The sequence below is a fragment of the Meriones unguiculatus genome, chromosome 9, assembly GCF_030254825.1.
Source record: "Meriones unguiculatus strain TT.TT164.6M chromosome 9, Bangor_MerUng_6.1, whole genome shotgun sequence".
Taxonomy (NCBI): domain Eukaryota; kingdom Metazoa; phylum Chordata; class Mammalia; order Rodentia; family Muridae; genus Meriones; species Meriones unguiculatus.
Genome location: NC_083357.1, coordinates 67,656,117 through 67,671,484, shown reverse-complemented (window position 1 = coordinate 67,671,484; position 15,368 = coordinate 67,656,117). Strand labels below are relative to the sequence as shown.

The window sequence follows — 15,368 nt, the reverse complement described above, 5'->3', positions numbered from 1 at the left end:
GTATACACACACACACACACACACACACACACACACACACACACGCACATGCACGCAGTAGCCATGCCCTTTTTCCTCCTCAGCCCCTTTCTCCCTGAAGCCTCTGCCCTAAAGCATCCTTCCTCCATCCTGGCCCAGCTACTGGACCCACTCTCCACAACACCCGCCCTCCCTGGCTCTCCAGGGCTTGCCTGCAGCATGCAGTTTAATCCTCACAACTCTTAATTAAACCAGGCCTCCTCTTCATGGCTCCTAGTTCACAGGGGCAAGCCTGCCTCCCCAAATGAGCTTAGAGCTCTTTGAAGGAGCTCATGTTTTCTACGTGCCCATCCACCAGGCCGCTGCTCACAGCTTTTCATGATTTACTGCCCATAATCCCATCATCTCCACCCAAGCCCTTGCCTCTCTGCTGAACTCGGGATAACAAATACCTTTTGTATTTGACATTGACACTTGCACATTCAAAGGTTTTCAAACAACAGCTCTGAAACCCAAACATCCCTCCCTCATCTCTTAGCAAATTCCTTTTCTCCTCTTCGGTTCTCAAGGTGACGGCTTCACCAACCAGCCAACTGTCATGCTAGAGCCTCTGGACACATCTTCACTGTCTGCCTCCAATAAGTCCTCAGAAACCAACCCCCAAAGGGTCTTAAGTCATCCCTGTAGCCAGTTTCTCTTCATTCACAACATGACTTGCCCTTATAGCAAACCCATTACAGGAAAGTCTCCTATTGGCCTCCCTGTCTCCTGCCTCCCAACACTTTCATCACAGCAGCATCTTTCCAAAATGGCAGTTTGGGTCATGTTACCCTCCTGCTTAAATACTTCATGATCCTCATTCTTCTCCAGAGAAATTTAAACTCCCTAGCAAAGTGCAGATGGGCTGGATAAGCTGGGCCCCTTGTCTCTTTTGTAACAGTCCTCTCTGATGCATTCCCTCTGCAAGAAACAGAAGGGTCACCTCAGAATACGAAACTACTTCTTTAAAACTAAGGAGAGAAATCACCTCCAAGAGATTCTAGTGACCCTGCCAGCCTTCCACCTGTAGCCCGAACTAACCTAGCAGTGCCTTTAGATACCCAAAGCGAAATCCAAATCCTCAGATCCATTTCCTCTGTCCTTCCAGGCAGAGGCTCTTCAAACAGTGTAAAAAAAAAAAAAAAAAAAAAAAGTCTGCACACTCATGCAGTTCATGATCAAAACCCAGGGCTGTCTGACCCACTCATGATGCAGTTTTCTGAATCATTTCTTAAGCAGATCTTGGTCCCCAAAGTCCATCCCCCAAGGACAGAAAAGACTCACTATCTCCGGAAGACCTGAGCCAGGAAGGATGGGAGCAGGTATTGCAAACTTTGCTATATGACTCATAGAGAGTTCCCATTCATCAGTAGGCAAGTGAGTGTCACCAGCAGCCTAAGGTGTTCAGACAAATCAGAGAACCTTCCATAGCAACACCACTGGTGAAAGGCTTCGGAGTCTCGTAAGACAACCCCTAACCGGACCCTATCATGGTTTGAATCTGAAACTGCTTCCATAAGCTCATGGGTTTTTTTGTTTGGTTGGTTTGGGTTTTTGGTTTGGTTTTTTGTTTTGTTTTGTTTTGTTTTGTTTTGTTTTAAGCTTCCTCACCAACTGCTAGTGTTATCTTGGGAGGCTCTAGGCTTGGGGTAGGTCTTTGAGGGTGATGTTCCCTAGTTCCTGACACATTCTGTTTCTTGGTTTACCATGAGGTAAACAGCCTCTGCCCACATGTTCCCACTGCCGTGAACTAGTCCGCCATGCCTTCCTCACGTAGATGGGCTGAAGCTCTCTAAAACCATGAGCCAAATAAATCACTCTCTTATTTGTCAACTATTGCATCACGGCAATGTGAAGGCAACTGATAGAGACCTTGAAGCTGGCATGTGACTCAGGGACAGCAGAGCTGGGGGGTGGGGGGATGCTCAGCAGGGTACTCAGGAGGTGAAGGCTACCTCAGTGCCTTCCTGATGTTGGAGACAGGAATGTCACATCCCATTCTTGAATACCTTGGAGAAAGTCCCATCACCAGAGCCCTGGAACATCACTCAAACGCCTTCAATAAAAACACTAAATGCCTCCTTGTGGACGACTACAGAGCTGAGAAGTAGAGACCACCACCAGAGCAATGACCCAGAAACAGATGTCTTCCAAAGTCGAAAGGACTCTGGCCTGGAGCAGGAGAGGCAAAGTCATTGAGGACCATATCAAGGACCTTCAGAGCCCAGGTGGGGATGCGCTGGAGTCTGAATTGCAGCATGCATGCTCTTCAACTTAAAATGCAGTTATATCCCCATAAGCCAGTCATAGGATGGAAATATCAGAAGTCAAGCTGTATTTCAGACCATCATAGCTTAGCCCAGCTTACCTTAAACGTGCTCAGAGAACTTATATTACCCTTCAGCTGGGCAGAATTACCTAACATAAAGCCTGCTTTATAATACAGTGCTGAATACCTCATGTGGCTTATTGATGAAGCACCCATCAGAAGAGAAATTATCTGCCCATCACGGCGTTCCCAGGAATGACTGGGAGCTGTGGCTCAGTATCCACAGACCAGCATCATCAGACAGGTTCAAACTCAGGTTTAAATTTTAAGGATATTTTCTAGTGAGTGTGTACCACCTTTTGTGCCATTGTAAAGAGCTAAAAGGTCCTTCTTCTATACCAAGGCTGTGGTCCAGCAGGATTACACATTGACTCCATCTAAGTCACTCTGGCTATAATTCTTGGACCTGCAGATTACCAAGATAGAGGACCTGGGATTGCCTATGGTTTAAGAACCCCCCTGCCCACCTCCACTTCATACCACACTTTCTGGACCCAATGTTGGTTATCCCTATCCATCCTTCTACAGAAGGGCAAACCTTTTACCATCCCCCCACCATCTATGCCAGCAGCAAGCTAGGACCAAATGACATGACTTCCTTTAGCACTAAAGGAGCTAGCAGGTTTCTGGAATCACCAGCTTATCAAAACTTCCACAAAAACATCACCCCAGCCCTTTGCATTTCTAAATACAATGGCTCCCTGAGTGTCCACACCCTATGGCCATCTCAGCAGCATCTAATATGGCTGTCCACTTGCTTTTTGCCAGAACATGTTCTTCTGAACCCTGGACCTCATGAGATGAATGACAAACATTCATCAGGTACCTAGCAGGCCAAGAACATCCTCCGTGCCTCTTCTCTCACTGGACTCTCCACAAGGGGAATTTACCATCCCCCGGTTTAAAATATCACCATCCTGCTAATAACCCCCAGAATTTACCAACCCAGTCAAGCCTCAGAGATGTCTTGAAGCACCCAAACACCAACCATGACCCAAATAGAGTTCCTGATCTGCCTTCAACCCCAGATTTTGCCCATCTGAAAAAGTGGCTCCATGCCACCGCATATATGTATCCCTTGGGTCATCCTGGAAATTGTCCACTGCCCTTACTCCCAAACCTATCTCTAAAGTCTCCCTACCTTACCCACTTCTCTCCGGCCAAGCAATCATCACCATCATTGTTGACATAGTGGTGCAAAAACCATCTGAGCCCAGAGTCCTGCAGTCATCTGTGCCCCTCCTGATCCCCCATCAGTCATCTTCTCACTCAGGTTTAGTGACGTAACTGTCCAGCTTCAAGAGCACCTCTCAACCTGTCCCCAGAATCAGTCTGAGCAGCTCTCCAGGGCCCACAGGCTGCCTCCTTACAACAGCACCCCAGGCCGCTAAGCTCCAGGCACATCCCTTCTTTTGGCAATGTTAAGTCTTTCCCTCCTGCAGCCTCTGTGCATGCCACGCCCTCTGCAGGAACTCCTCCTCTTGTTGGTCTGTCTCACTCTGGCTCCGTATTCCTCACGTCTCAGCTTATTTTTTTAATGTGTTTCATTTATTTATTTATTTATTTATTGTGGAGGGAGTACACACCGTAGGATACATGCTTGGACACCAGAGGACAACTTGCAGAGTCCTTCCCCCAGATCATTGAGCTTGGTGGCAAGAACCTCTACCCGCTGAGCCATCTCAGCAGCCTGGGGTCTCAGTTCAAATGTCTAAGTCTTCCCGACCTCTGCCAGATAAGGGTGCCCCCTCCCCGCTCCTATGATGCTCTATTTCTATATCCTGTTCACTGTAGCTATTCTGTTAAGGTTCGATATACCTTATCCAATTGCCTGCGACCAGAAGTGGTTCAGCTTTCAGATTTTGTAACAATTGCATTTAGATACTAAGACATAATGAGGATGGGACCCAAGTCCAAAAGGGAACTTGGTTTTGTTTCATGTTCATGTTAAACAGACATCCTGGAGATATTTTTTGCGGTATTTTTAGCACACTTGGGTTTGGACTGCAGCCCATCTCCTGAGGTCAAGAATGGAATGTTCTGCTTGCAGAGTCACATTGCTATTCAAAAAGGTCTCAATTATGGAGCATCTGGCATTTTAGATTTTCAGATATGGGATGTTCAACCTGGATATAACAGCTGTCTGCTTACCTATCCACTGTCTCTTCCACCAGACTGTGTGTTCCATTTAGGTGGGGTCCTCCCTACTGTGACCTCCAAGGTACCTCTTTATCTAGCACAATGCCTGGGGCAGAGCAGGGGCACAACACAGACTCATTAAATCAGTAAAATGTCACAGTGGTAACATAATGATATGAAAACGTGGGAAATCCACTTGGGAAGGCAGAGGCAGGTGGATCTCTGTGAGTTGGAGGCCACTCTGGTATACAAAGCAAGTCCAGGACACCAGCCAAGGCTACATACAGAGAAACCCTGTCTCGAAAACAAACAACAACAACAACAAAAGGTGGGAAATCTAATCAAGAAGATAAACAGCAAGTACTAAGTGAAGGATACGTAGGAGATCAAGAGAAAGTCCACACACACAGCCATCTGCCAGCGAGAGTTAGGCGGTGAGGAGGAGACAGGCTTACTGCAGGGTGGGTTGAAGTACTAGGACTGAAGGCTTATATTTAAGTCTAAAAAGTCTTCTATAGAAACCTTAAACCCCAGTGTGGACTCTGAAGATGGAGTTTTTGGGGTGAGCACTGTTAAAAGTCATGAGGGCGAGCACTACTCATGATAGGATTAGTGGCCTAATTCTCTCTCGGCCCTCCCCCCCACCCCCCCGTGAGAACAGACCACATGAGCTTATATCCTAAGTCTCCCAGCATAGACAGCTTCTTCCTGAGTGGATCCTCTTCCGCCATTCCCTGAGATGAGGTAGGTGCTTAATCACAGCTCTTCAGTGAGAGCCTCATCGCTCACTGCACAGGGACCACGCCTCATCCGTGCTGGGAGTGAGTCTTGGGGGGCCCAGGTGGGATGAGTGGGGAAGGCTAAAGACACCCACTAAGGAGTGTAGCTTTGCTGCTAGGCCAACAGCAGCCACAGCAGGAAGTTGTGCAGACTCTATCATGTAATCTAGGTATCTAGGCTGGAGCATCCTGAGTTGCTATCCCCGGGGCCTTTTATAAAATAATAGTCAACATTTCTGCCTTGTATCAACATGTGAGAGGAAGTTCCAGGAAGAGCCCTTCTCTTGACCCAGAATAAAGATGAGCAGGGCCTCCGTGAGAGCCTACTTGGGTGCTGTGGGAGCAAAGTTGCTGGGCAAAAGAGACACACACACTGCCAGTCCACAGCAACTCCCTTTTCAGGTGATCTCAGCAGTGAAGCTTTTCTCTGATCCAGGCCAGAAAGGCCCCCAGATGAGACTGAATCCCACCTTCCCTAAGAGGAGTGCTCTCTAGTACCACCAGAGTGGACCTGGGAGGCAGCAGAGAAAAACTAGAGTTTCCACAAAAGCCTAATGAAAAATGCCTTCATCTAAAGATAGAGGTCTTCACTTTCTCTGCAAAGCCGGCCAATACAGTGATGCCATAATACCCCAATGACTTTCAGTTCCCTACTCATGAACTCTAGCACAAAGCCAGGCCCAACATGAACGATCAACGGGGCATTATTAAATGGCTGAAGAATGGCCACAAGACAACCCCCCATTCTCCCTGCTAGAGGCAATTGCCTTAAGAATGACTGATCAGATTCCAACCAAGACCCAAGCTAACCTTCCCAGGCCAGTGACATTGCTAGTCAGTAACAGCTCCCTCTGTTACCAAATCAAAGGGGAATTTCTGTATCCATCTCCAGGAAATTGTTGACATTCAAACCTTCGGCAGAGTGCAGGGAACCATAGGAAGGAAGGGGAGTATGATGGGGAAAGGACAGGAGCTCCACAAGGACCAAACATATCTGGGCACAGGGGTCTTTTCTGAGATTGATATTCAACCAAGCACCATGTATGGATATAACCTAGAACCTCTGCTCAGATGCAGCCTGTGGTAGCTCAGTAACCAATTGGTTTCCCATAGTGAGGGGAACAAGGACTTTTTCTAACAGGACCTCAATGGCTGGCTCTTTGACCTCCCCACCCCCCAAGACGGAGATTCTTAAGCTCTAGGAAGCCTAAGGACCTTTCCAGAATCTAATGAACACAGTAAAGTTCTCTCTAAAATGTACATCCAAAACTTAGTACATCACATCAAGATACATAGGGCTTCTCTTTAAAGAGAAGTAAATGTTTGGAAGTCCTAAGCATCCCCACCCCTTTGGAAATAGTATTTTGTTACTGATTAGAGATGGTCTCCTGAACACACCAGCCAACAATGATCCTACAGAGTCAAAGAAAAGCACATTCCAAGGAGTCAAGAATCAAACCCCAGTTCAGAACAGCCTGAGAGAGGGAGGATCCTCCACTCCGTCTTCCAGCCGTCCTCTTCTTTACGACAAAGACAGCATCCACAGCACAAGAGTGGCCCAGGACTGTCGGGGTAGCCCCAGGCTGGAGTCTATTTCTGCACAGATTCAGCACCCAGAGGTTAAATCACAGCTCTGTTGATGGCATGGGTCCAGCAAGAAGTTATTTATAGCCTCCCGGCAGACCAGGAGGAATAGAACACTTCAGGAGGCCGTTTCCAAATGCGGCCTGCAAGAGGTAGTTAGCAAGAAAGCAATTATCCTCCCCACGACTTCACAACCATCATCACACATGCACGAGTGCACACACATATAAACACACACACACACACACACACACACACATGCATGCATGCACACATGCAACTGAGCACATCCTTTCAATGAGTGCAAGCTGAGAAGATATAAACAATTGTGTTCAAAAATGTAAAAGAAGCTTATGACCCACTGGAACCTGGAGGAAATCCAGTCAGATTCCACAGACTAGTTCCAAAAAGTCCCCGGCTCTCCAGGCTCCCTATCAGATGAGATCATTAAATCATCTTTAGATCTTCAGTTAGCTTTAGTCCACAGCCCTGAGCCCTGGGATGGGAAGGGGACAAACCCAAAGAGCAGAGCCTGAGCTCTTTAAGGGACAACCTCGCTGCCACATATACTGTGAGTACACTAGAAAGTTTCCAGAAGCTCTATCTGACGCAGGTCAACAGAGCAGTGGGAGGATTCAGAAGCACCGGCGATGACTCCAAGGCCCAGCTAGCAGATATCCTTGTTTAACTAATACTTCCTCAAATGCTAGATCAAGGGAAACCTACAAAGTCTCATTGGTAGTAACATTTAACAGGACAGCACAGCAGAATCTACTGTACCTCACACGGGGGAAGTTCAAGGCTGTTCCTAAGCCAGCCTCCCAGCTCCCATGTCATGCCACCTAGGCCTTAGCAAAGCTGCTTCCTTCCACTCCAGTACTTCAGGGCCAAGAACACAGCAAGAAGCCTAGGGATACCTGGCCTCCCTCCACGGAAGGAAGACCAGCTGATGGGACGGGACTGGCTAAGTCAGGACTGAATGCTATGGAAACAGAGCATGGACGGGGACAGGGGACAGATTCTGGGGTTTCAGAGGATGGGAACTCCATTTCCAAAGACCCAATCCCCAAAGATGTTTTTCCATTATCCCCATTTAACTAGCTTAATTTGAATACCCAAAAAAGAGAGGGTCTTCAGTTCCTGTTCCAAACCCCCTGACATTGGTGCCACTAGTTTCATGATTTCTGCCGGGGTGCCCATTTTAGAAGCTAGAAACCTGGAAAAATCCAAACTAGAGTAAGGAAGAGCACAGAGCTCCTTCCTAGGCACAGTGCAGAGTCAAGCCCAACTTGGTGTTCTCTAGTTGCCCTTTCCAGCCATCTTTAATCTCATAGAGCTGTGATTAGCACCAACAGGGCTACCAGGGTCTGCTGGGCAGTAAAGCATGACTCAGAAGTCAGACCTGTGGGAGCTAGAGAGAATATAGTGTCCTCTTTCCTTCTAAGCCCATCCTGGAAAGACCTTGGGGAGAAATGCCCTTGAGGTTGACCCCAGTAGCAATAGGAAACATCCTAGAATCCACCTGGAAAGATTCCAGCCCACAGATCTGGAAAATAAGAAAAGAGCCCAAGAGATGCCTTGGAATGAGTATCTTTGTTTGATCAGTGTAGAAACCCAGAGCTCAGGAAAGGACATAGCCCAGTAGGAGGCTATTGAGGCGAACACACGCAGGTCTCTAATTTGGAGCACCACCCTCTCCATCCACCACCTGCCTGTCACTCCACATCTGGCTCTGAGGTCTCCCCCGCACATGTCTCCCAGCACACCTAAAGCTTCAGCTCTGAGTTGAGAGCCGAGTCCTCTGCAGGAAACTCGGCTGTGCTGTGACATCCCACAGCGCCTCTGTCAAACCCATCCTAAACGCAGGCTCTTTCCTCATTCTTGCCCTTCTTTCTCTAGGACCCCAAGTTACATCTGTGTACTGAAGGGTGTGGTAAGTGGGATGGAAAGTAGGCAAAGATGGGTTCAAGGAACGTCCTGGTTGGAAAAATGAGCTCACATAATCCTCATCTTGGGGCAACATGAACTTCCTACACCAAGCCTGACAAATCAGGTCATGTCCCTAAGCCAATAATCTTGATACAGTGTTGTCTACAGACCCCTAAGGATTGTAGTCCTTGAAGTCCACAGACCAATTCAAGGGCATCATTTTCTTGATCAGTCCTTCATTCCTCAGAATCCTCCAACCTGAACCTCACAATGCATAATGGTGTTTAAACATTTGCGCTGCTTCCCCACACTATTCTCCTACTCCTGGCTGCCCCATCTCCAGAAAAATAAGCAAACAAAAATCCTTCTGTTTCCTTAAATAAGTAGGTGAATCCACCAAAACACTCCAGTCACACCTGACTTCAACACTGGAAACACATGTCCTATGGGCCATCCATCTTTCCTCAAAAACAGAACACTGACAAGCAAGAGAAAGTGCTGTCTCTTATCTGCTGGAGAGTCCTAGCTCAGACAGCTGAGTAGCTTGACCTGCATGAGCACCTCACAGCCTGCTGGCTTTCTGGATGTGCCTGGGCCACCTGTAGGCACAGAATCCTGAGCCTGGATTCATGCTGCTCTGTACCAGCTCTTTCAAGGCTCTGCTGTTCCTCTGTTCTGTTGTCACAAGTTGTTGTGTATGACAGAGTCTGGCAAACTCAGTTTAGCATTTAGCCCACAGGGGAGACCAAGTCTCCATCTAAGAACTAGCATGCTCCCTTCTGTGGTGTTTTAGGAATTACATGATCCATCCAGCTTCCCCTTAATCCAAGTCACCAGGAAGCTCAGAACTGATGGTCAGAGTTCTGCCAGCTTATGCAGTCAAGGCTTTTGCTTGCTCCTGCCTTATAGGGCTCTTGGTTGCCACTGCCAATCCCTCTATTGTAGCAGGCACAGGCTTATTTCAAATTCTTTCATTTGTTGCGTCTAATGTATATTTTTGAAAGGAAAAAAAAAAGCAGATGCAAAATGTCCATTTCTTCACAAGGCTTTCCCGAGCCCTGCAGCTAGCTCTCTGTTCAATCCCTTCTCTAAACATTGTGAGAGCTTTTTTCTTTTTCCCAAAGCAAACAAAAGTGGAGCCTCACGTTTCAGCTGCACACAGGCCCAGTTCTCCAGGGTCCAAAAGATACTATCTTCCATCCTATGTCCTCCTGAAGGCTCTGGCTTCAGCCCTTTACCCTCTGATGAAAATAGTCTAAACCCAGTGCCTCTTCTTCCAGCTCCTCACCAACCCTGGGCCACAGCAACTGGCTTTCAACACCCACAAACACATACGTGCACACAGTCTGAGGCACCTGGCTTGGCAAATCCTGCCCTTTGAGCCCCCTGTCTTCTGAACTCTAAGTCTCCACTTCCTGGTTTTCCTGTGACCTCCTGAGCCTCCCTGTCTTCTGGTGTAGTTTTTGTCCCTCTCTTATATATGCCTGGATGTTTCCAGTACAGTCAAGCCTGCTTCCCACACCAGTGGCTCCACTTATCTCCTGACCACAGACAATGCCCCAGTCAGTGGACCCCTCCAGCCTGGATTCTCTCATGACCTCCATTAACCCTCCCCATCCCATGACTGGGCTTTAATCATAAGCAAGTGCCCAAGAACACCTCTCTCAATCCCTTCTCACCACTTCATGACTGAGCCCAGGAGTCACCAGCGCAAGCACCCCAGATGCTGCCGGGGACAGTAATGGTCACTCTGGCCCATCCAATGCTGCATTTACAACATTATCCCCACAGAACAATTGCAATGTCCCATCATTATTTAGCTAGGAACATGTGAATGCCAGCCACACACCCATCCAATTAATGTGTTGTTGAGAACCTCCCCATGGCCACACCCTGAACACAGACAGGTTCAGAGAAAGCCAGTCCGGTCAAGTCTTCAGTGAAACATTTTTTTTTTCCATCTTCAGTGAAACATTCCACTTTGCTTTATCCCTGCAGCCACTGCCTTATTCCAAGGAGATATGCCTGCTGTCATCCAGGCTGGACACTTTAGCAGCCATAGTGGCATGAAAAAGTGTTACACGATCCCAGCTATAAAATGTCTGTGTCCTATGGCTCGGGGCAAGAGTCTTCCTCCCCTTCAAAGATGGCAACAGTGCCTACCTCAGAGACTTTCTGCAGGGTTAGTGGGTTACAAGCAGGAGGCCTTCGCAACCGTGTCCAGAAACACAGAAGACAATTGAGACCACTGCTACCTTCCCTTCTCCAGCAAGCAACCATCACCCACCTCTGAATTTCCCATAAGCTCAAGCTCTCCCTCAACTCCCTCCAGACACATTCATTCCTGGACCCTCTCCTTCTCAGTTCTCAAGCCTTCATCAACTCAATGACCTTCCTCAGGACTCACAGACTTAGGCAGATGGCCCTCTCCTGAGCTCCCTTTTCTGGGAGCCACAGCCATGTTCCACTGAATTGGGACCAGTTCTCCTTCTGCAGGACATGCACTCTGCAGAGAGAAGTGCATTCTCCTCTGCATGGCCAGGAATGGGTGTTGAGCACTGCACATGACATGGATCAGTAAATACTTAGCCAACATGAAAAGCAGAATTCCAAAAAAGAAAGGAAGGAAGGAAGGAAGGAAGGAAGGAAGAAAGAAAGAAAGAAAGAAAGAAAGAAAGAAAGAAAAGAAAATTTCAACTAGCTATAACTAAATTTTAAAAACCCACACCTAACCATTAGGCTATACTTATTAAATATATTTCCTCTGTGCCAGTCTCTGTGATGAGGTTTGGACCTGTAATCTTGTACACAACAATGCTGTGGTGTTATTTCATTCCTCTTTCACAGGCAAGGCAATGAAGAAATGAAGACTTGGAAAATAAAAATAAAAAAATAAAAAAAACAAACTCCAAGGCACACAGCTTGTACGTGGCAAAGTAAAGTCAGGTTTTGAACTTGGCACTGTCAGACTCCAGAACCTAGTCCTCACCCAACACTAGCTTGGCCTTGCTCTCCATCTGCAGTGATCTGGTTCTTAGATCACATTCCTCTCCTGGGGTGTAGGCATAGGCTTCCCTTAAAGTGGAACAGAAACCCCTGAAGGTCCTTTCCTCCTGTTAGAAATTCACCTTTTGAAATTTAGAGTTCCTTGGGTAGTTTGTTTTGGCTTCCCTTGAAGTACTTAGCATGAAGCTGAAAACAGAGTAGGCCAATAATAAACCCATGCTGAATGAAATAACTGGGCGGTGGACGGGTGGATAAGTGCATTATAAATGGACAGATGAATGGATGAATGAAATGAATAGGTGACAACTGACTCGGTCCTTTACCGATCGGTTTTAACCTTCTCACCACCTTCATCATAATCCAAGAGGCCCAGCAGCAGAGCCCAACCTCAAGAGCACCCCTAGCGGACGTCCGTAGCGTCAGCAGATCTTACCGGCACAAGTGGTCTATACGACACAGGGTGCGCAGGTCCAGGCAGTTGGGCTTCTCCTTGTCCTCGTAGGAACAGCTGGGCAGGATGGTTTGCCGGCGACGCTCAGCACACGCCTGGTCCTGACAGGAGCAGAAGAGCATGCGGTAGGTGTACTCGCTGGGCACACGGTCAAAGAACTGGCGCAGGGCCTTGTGGCACTTGCGGCGGTTGCAGCGTTCGGTGGGAGAGATCTCACGGTTGCAGATGGAGATGTAGGAGGAGCGAAGCTTCTTGCAGTTGTCATTCAGGTTGCAGGCCTTGGCGGCATCCAGACAGTGGTTGCTCTTGGCACTGACCGCCGGGTCTGCCCCTGTCCCTGAAGGACAAAGGGGAACACACGTCAGAAGTACACTCGGGGCACAGAAGGAGGGACACACATGGCCATTCAAGAGCAGTATGCTTTCATATGCCAGCTCCTTGTCTCAGTTTCCTTGTCTCAGAATCAAGAACCTATGACTGTAGGAGGCATTGAAGCTGTCAATATGCAGGTGCCCAGAGTATGTGAGAATCCTAGGAAAGGGGTGCACTGCAGACACAAGGAGTGACTCAGAAGGAGACTCTCAATCCAGAGTCTTACAACAGACTAACCCAGCTTCAAACACTTCGAGGTGGCTGTTGGCTTCAAAAGCATGGAAGTGGGTGTTCATAGCCTTGTTTATGGGGGGGGGGGCAGGAAATAGTGTGTCTGGATCACATAACTAGGAGCCCCTGTTGCTTGTTCCCCAAAAAAGCACAGCTCAGCAGGACTTTGGGGAAGTGGCATCCCTAGCGTTTGGAGTGGACAACACCCATCACTGAGTGTTGCCAACAGGGATGCAAGCAACATCCCAGCCACCCTCCTCATCCCTACCCTTTTAACCACCAAAACATCTCTCCCGTATCCAGGGTGGGTGTAGCTGCCACTGCCACCGAAAGGGAAGCGTAAGGCCTCTAAGGGAAGGCCGCCCCAGGGTTGAACTCTGACACTGCTGGATGTATGACCAACCATGAGGCAGATGGCCTGGGTCTCCTGTCCTAGTGTTGTGGCTTCTTATTTCATACAGTGAGGAGATGGCTGAGGTACACAGCAGGTTCCCAGGAATCACAAGGCTCCTCTGTAGTAACCGTCCCAACCTCATAAAACTTAATTGTACCAAGGAGATACCAGTCACAGAAACCATTTGACTCTACCACCAGCCACTTCCCATCTAGAGACTCTCATGTCCAACTTGATAACGAGCACAGGGAAGAATAGGACCCCAATCCAAACTTGCCCAGCTGAGGGCTTCTGGGGAGCCAGGTGGGTGGTCATCCAACCCAACCTGTGTTTTGCAGGTAAAAAGAAAACGAATTGTGGGTGAGTATGGGGCTGCCACAGCCATCCAGAACACTGACAGAAACGTGGAGCCACAAGCCGGTAACTCAGCACCATCGTATACCAGAGAGAACGATTGGCCTAGGCCAGAGGTAAGTCCTTCCGCCCTGCAGTGTTCAACCTTGCCTGTTTGTCTCTCTCTATACAAGAGCCTGCCAAGGTGTACAGAAGAATCAAAAGCAGGCTTGAGGAGGCTATGACCCCTCTGTGGCTACCCTTGGTGACTCAGAATTTGCATATGCATGACCCCTCTATGGCTATAGTGACTCAACATTTGCATAGGCAGTCCTTGGTCCACTGATTGCTTACTCACTAAACATCTATAAAGGCTCACCTCTGCACAGTCCTCTGTTGGGTGCCACGCTGCACATAAAAGTACTAAGAAGTAGCTGACCACCCCAGAGAGGAAGCCAAGAGGCAGAACCAGGCCCGGACTAGGCCTTGTAGAACTGAGCCAGGCTCAGCTACTCATCAGGTGTGTAGGGGCAATTTTTTTTTTGCCTCAGTTTCCTTGTCTGCAAAAATAGGACCTATGACAGAACATCTTTGATAGCATGAGAAATCACTTGTAACCTTCTCTGTCTTGCATCATGACTTTGCCCTGCCTTCTAGAACATTCCTATTGGCTTTGTGACTGGCTATCTTTAATTGAGAGACAGTGAGAGAGGAAGGGGGCTTCCTCATGGTCTTGTGATTTCCTTGGCTCACCCATCCTTGGCTCCCCTTTAAAGAGTTGTCTCCCCATCTGTGTCTTGTTCTCCTGCATTTTCTCTCAGAAAGAACCACATCAGCCCGAAGGCTGTCCTTCCCCCTGTCACTGATAGGAACCGGCAGGCCTAGCCTTTCCAGCTGGTGTATCAGTAGCCCTGGACCCAGCAGCTCATTCACATCTACCTGAATCTCCTCCCTTCATCATCTTCATTCTGGCCTCCCTGATACCTCCCTGCTCAGGTTGCTTTGGTGGTTCTTGTCTGTGCTCCCCAGGGCCCAGCCTTCCTCTCTGAGCACCTTTCATTCCATCTCATGCCATTAACCACCATCAAACAGATCCATACCCTGAGACCTCTCTCAAAACCCCACTCTCATCTGCTTGCCTCTACTCAGCAATACCACCTGAAAGCCCAACACCCTCGGGTCAAACCCAGACCCCAAGTGGCTCGACTGACAGTCAACTTCATCCTTCTGTAAACAGCCACACCAACCAAGCTCCAGCCAAAGCCCTTACTCCATCCACGACTCCTCTTTCAAACCACAGAGCACATCAGGAAGACCAGGGAGGAACACACCCAGAATACACCACTTCTTACTGCCGCTACCACCTTCCTCACGGTGGTCATTGCCATGTCCAGCCCCCCCCCCCCGTTTTTTCCCGTTTTTATAAAACCCCAGAATAATCTTCTCTCATCGCAACAGCTAGTGTGAGTGTTAAGAACATTAGGCACGGAGATGTAATCCCAGTGTTCCAGGACATCCACTGCCTTCACCCCGTGGCTTCAGCACGAGCTATAAGGTTCTGTATTTGTACTGTCCAGCACGGTGACTATTGGACATTGAACTGGAAGGCGAGGAAGCACACATCAGATTCTAAAATCTTATTAAGCAAAAATGAATCTTAGTGATAATTTCTTCGCTTTGATTGCCTGTTGAATGGATAATATTTTGGACATGAAGTGTTAAACATAGTATCAAACTTAATTTCACCTGTCTTTTTTTTTTTTCCTTTTAATTTGGCCACAATAACATTCAGAATTTCATCTG

General features: G+C 48.1%; 1 protein-coding gene across 2 annotated transcripts in view; it reads right to left on the bottom strand.

Moving 5' to 3' along the window:
* Gfra2 (GDNF family receptor alpha 2) overlaps positions 1 to 15,368 on the bottom strand; it is a 95,774-nt gene that overhangs the window by 47,396 nt on the left and 33,010 nt on the right. For both annotated transcript variants that reach the window (XM_021642428.2, XM_060391427.1), the window contains one exon: positions 12,218 to 12,572. In XM_021642428.2, coding sequence (XP_021498103.1) covers positions 12,218 to 12,572 — 355 coding nt within the window. The remainder of the gene's footprint in view (positions 1 to 12,217; positions 12,573 to 15,368) is intronic.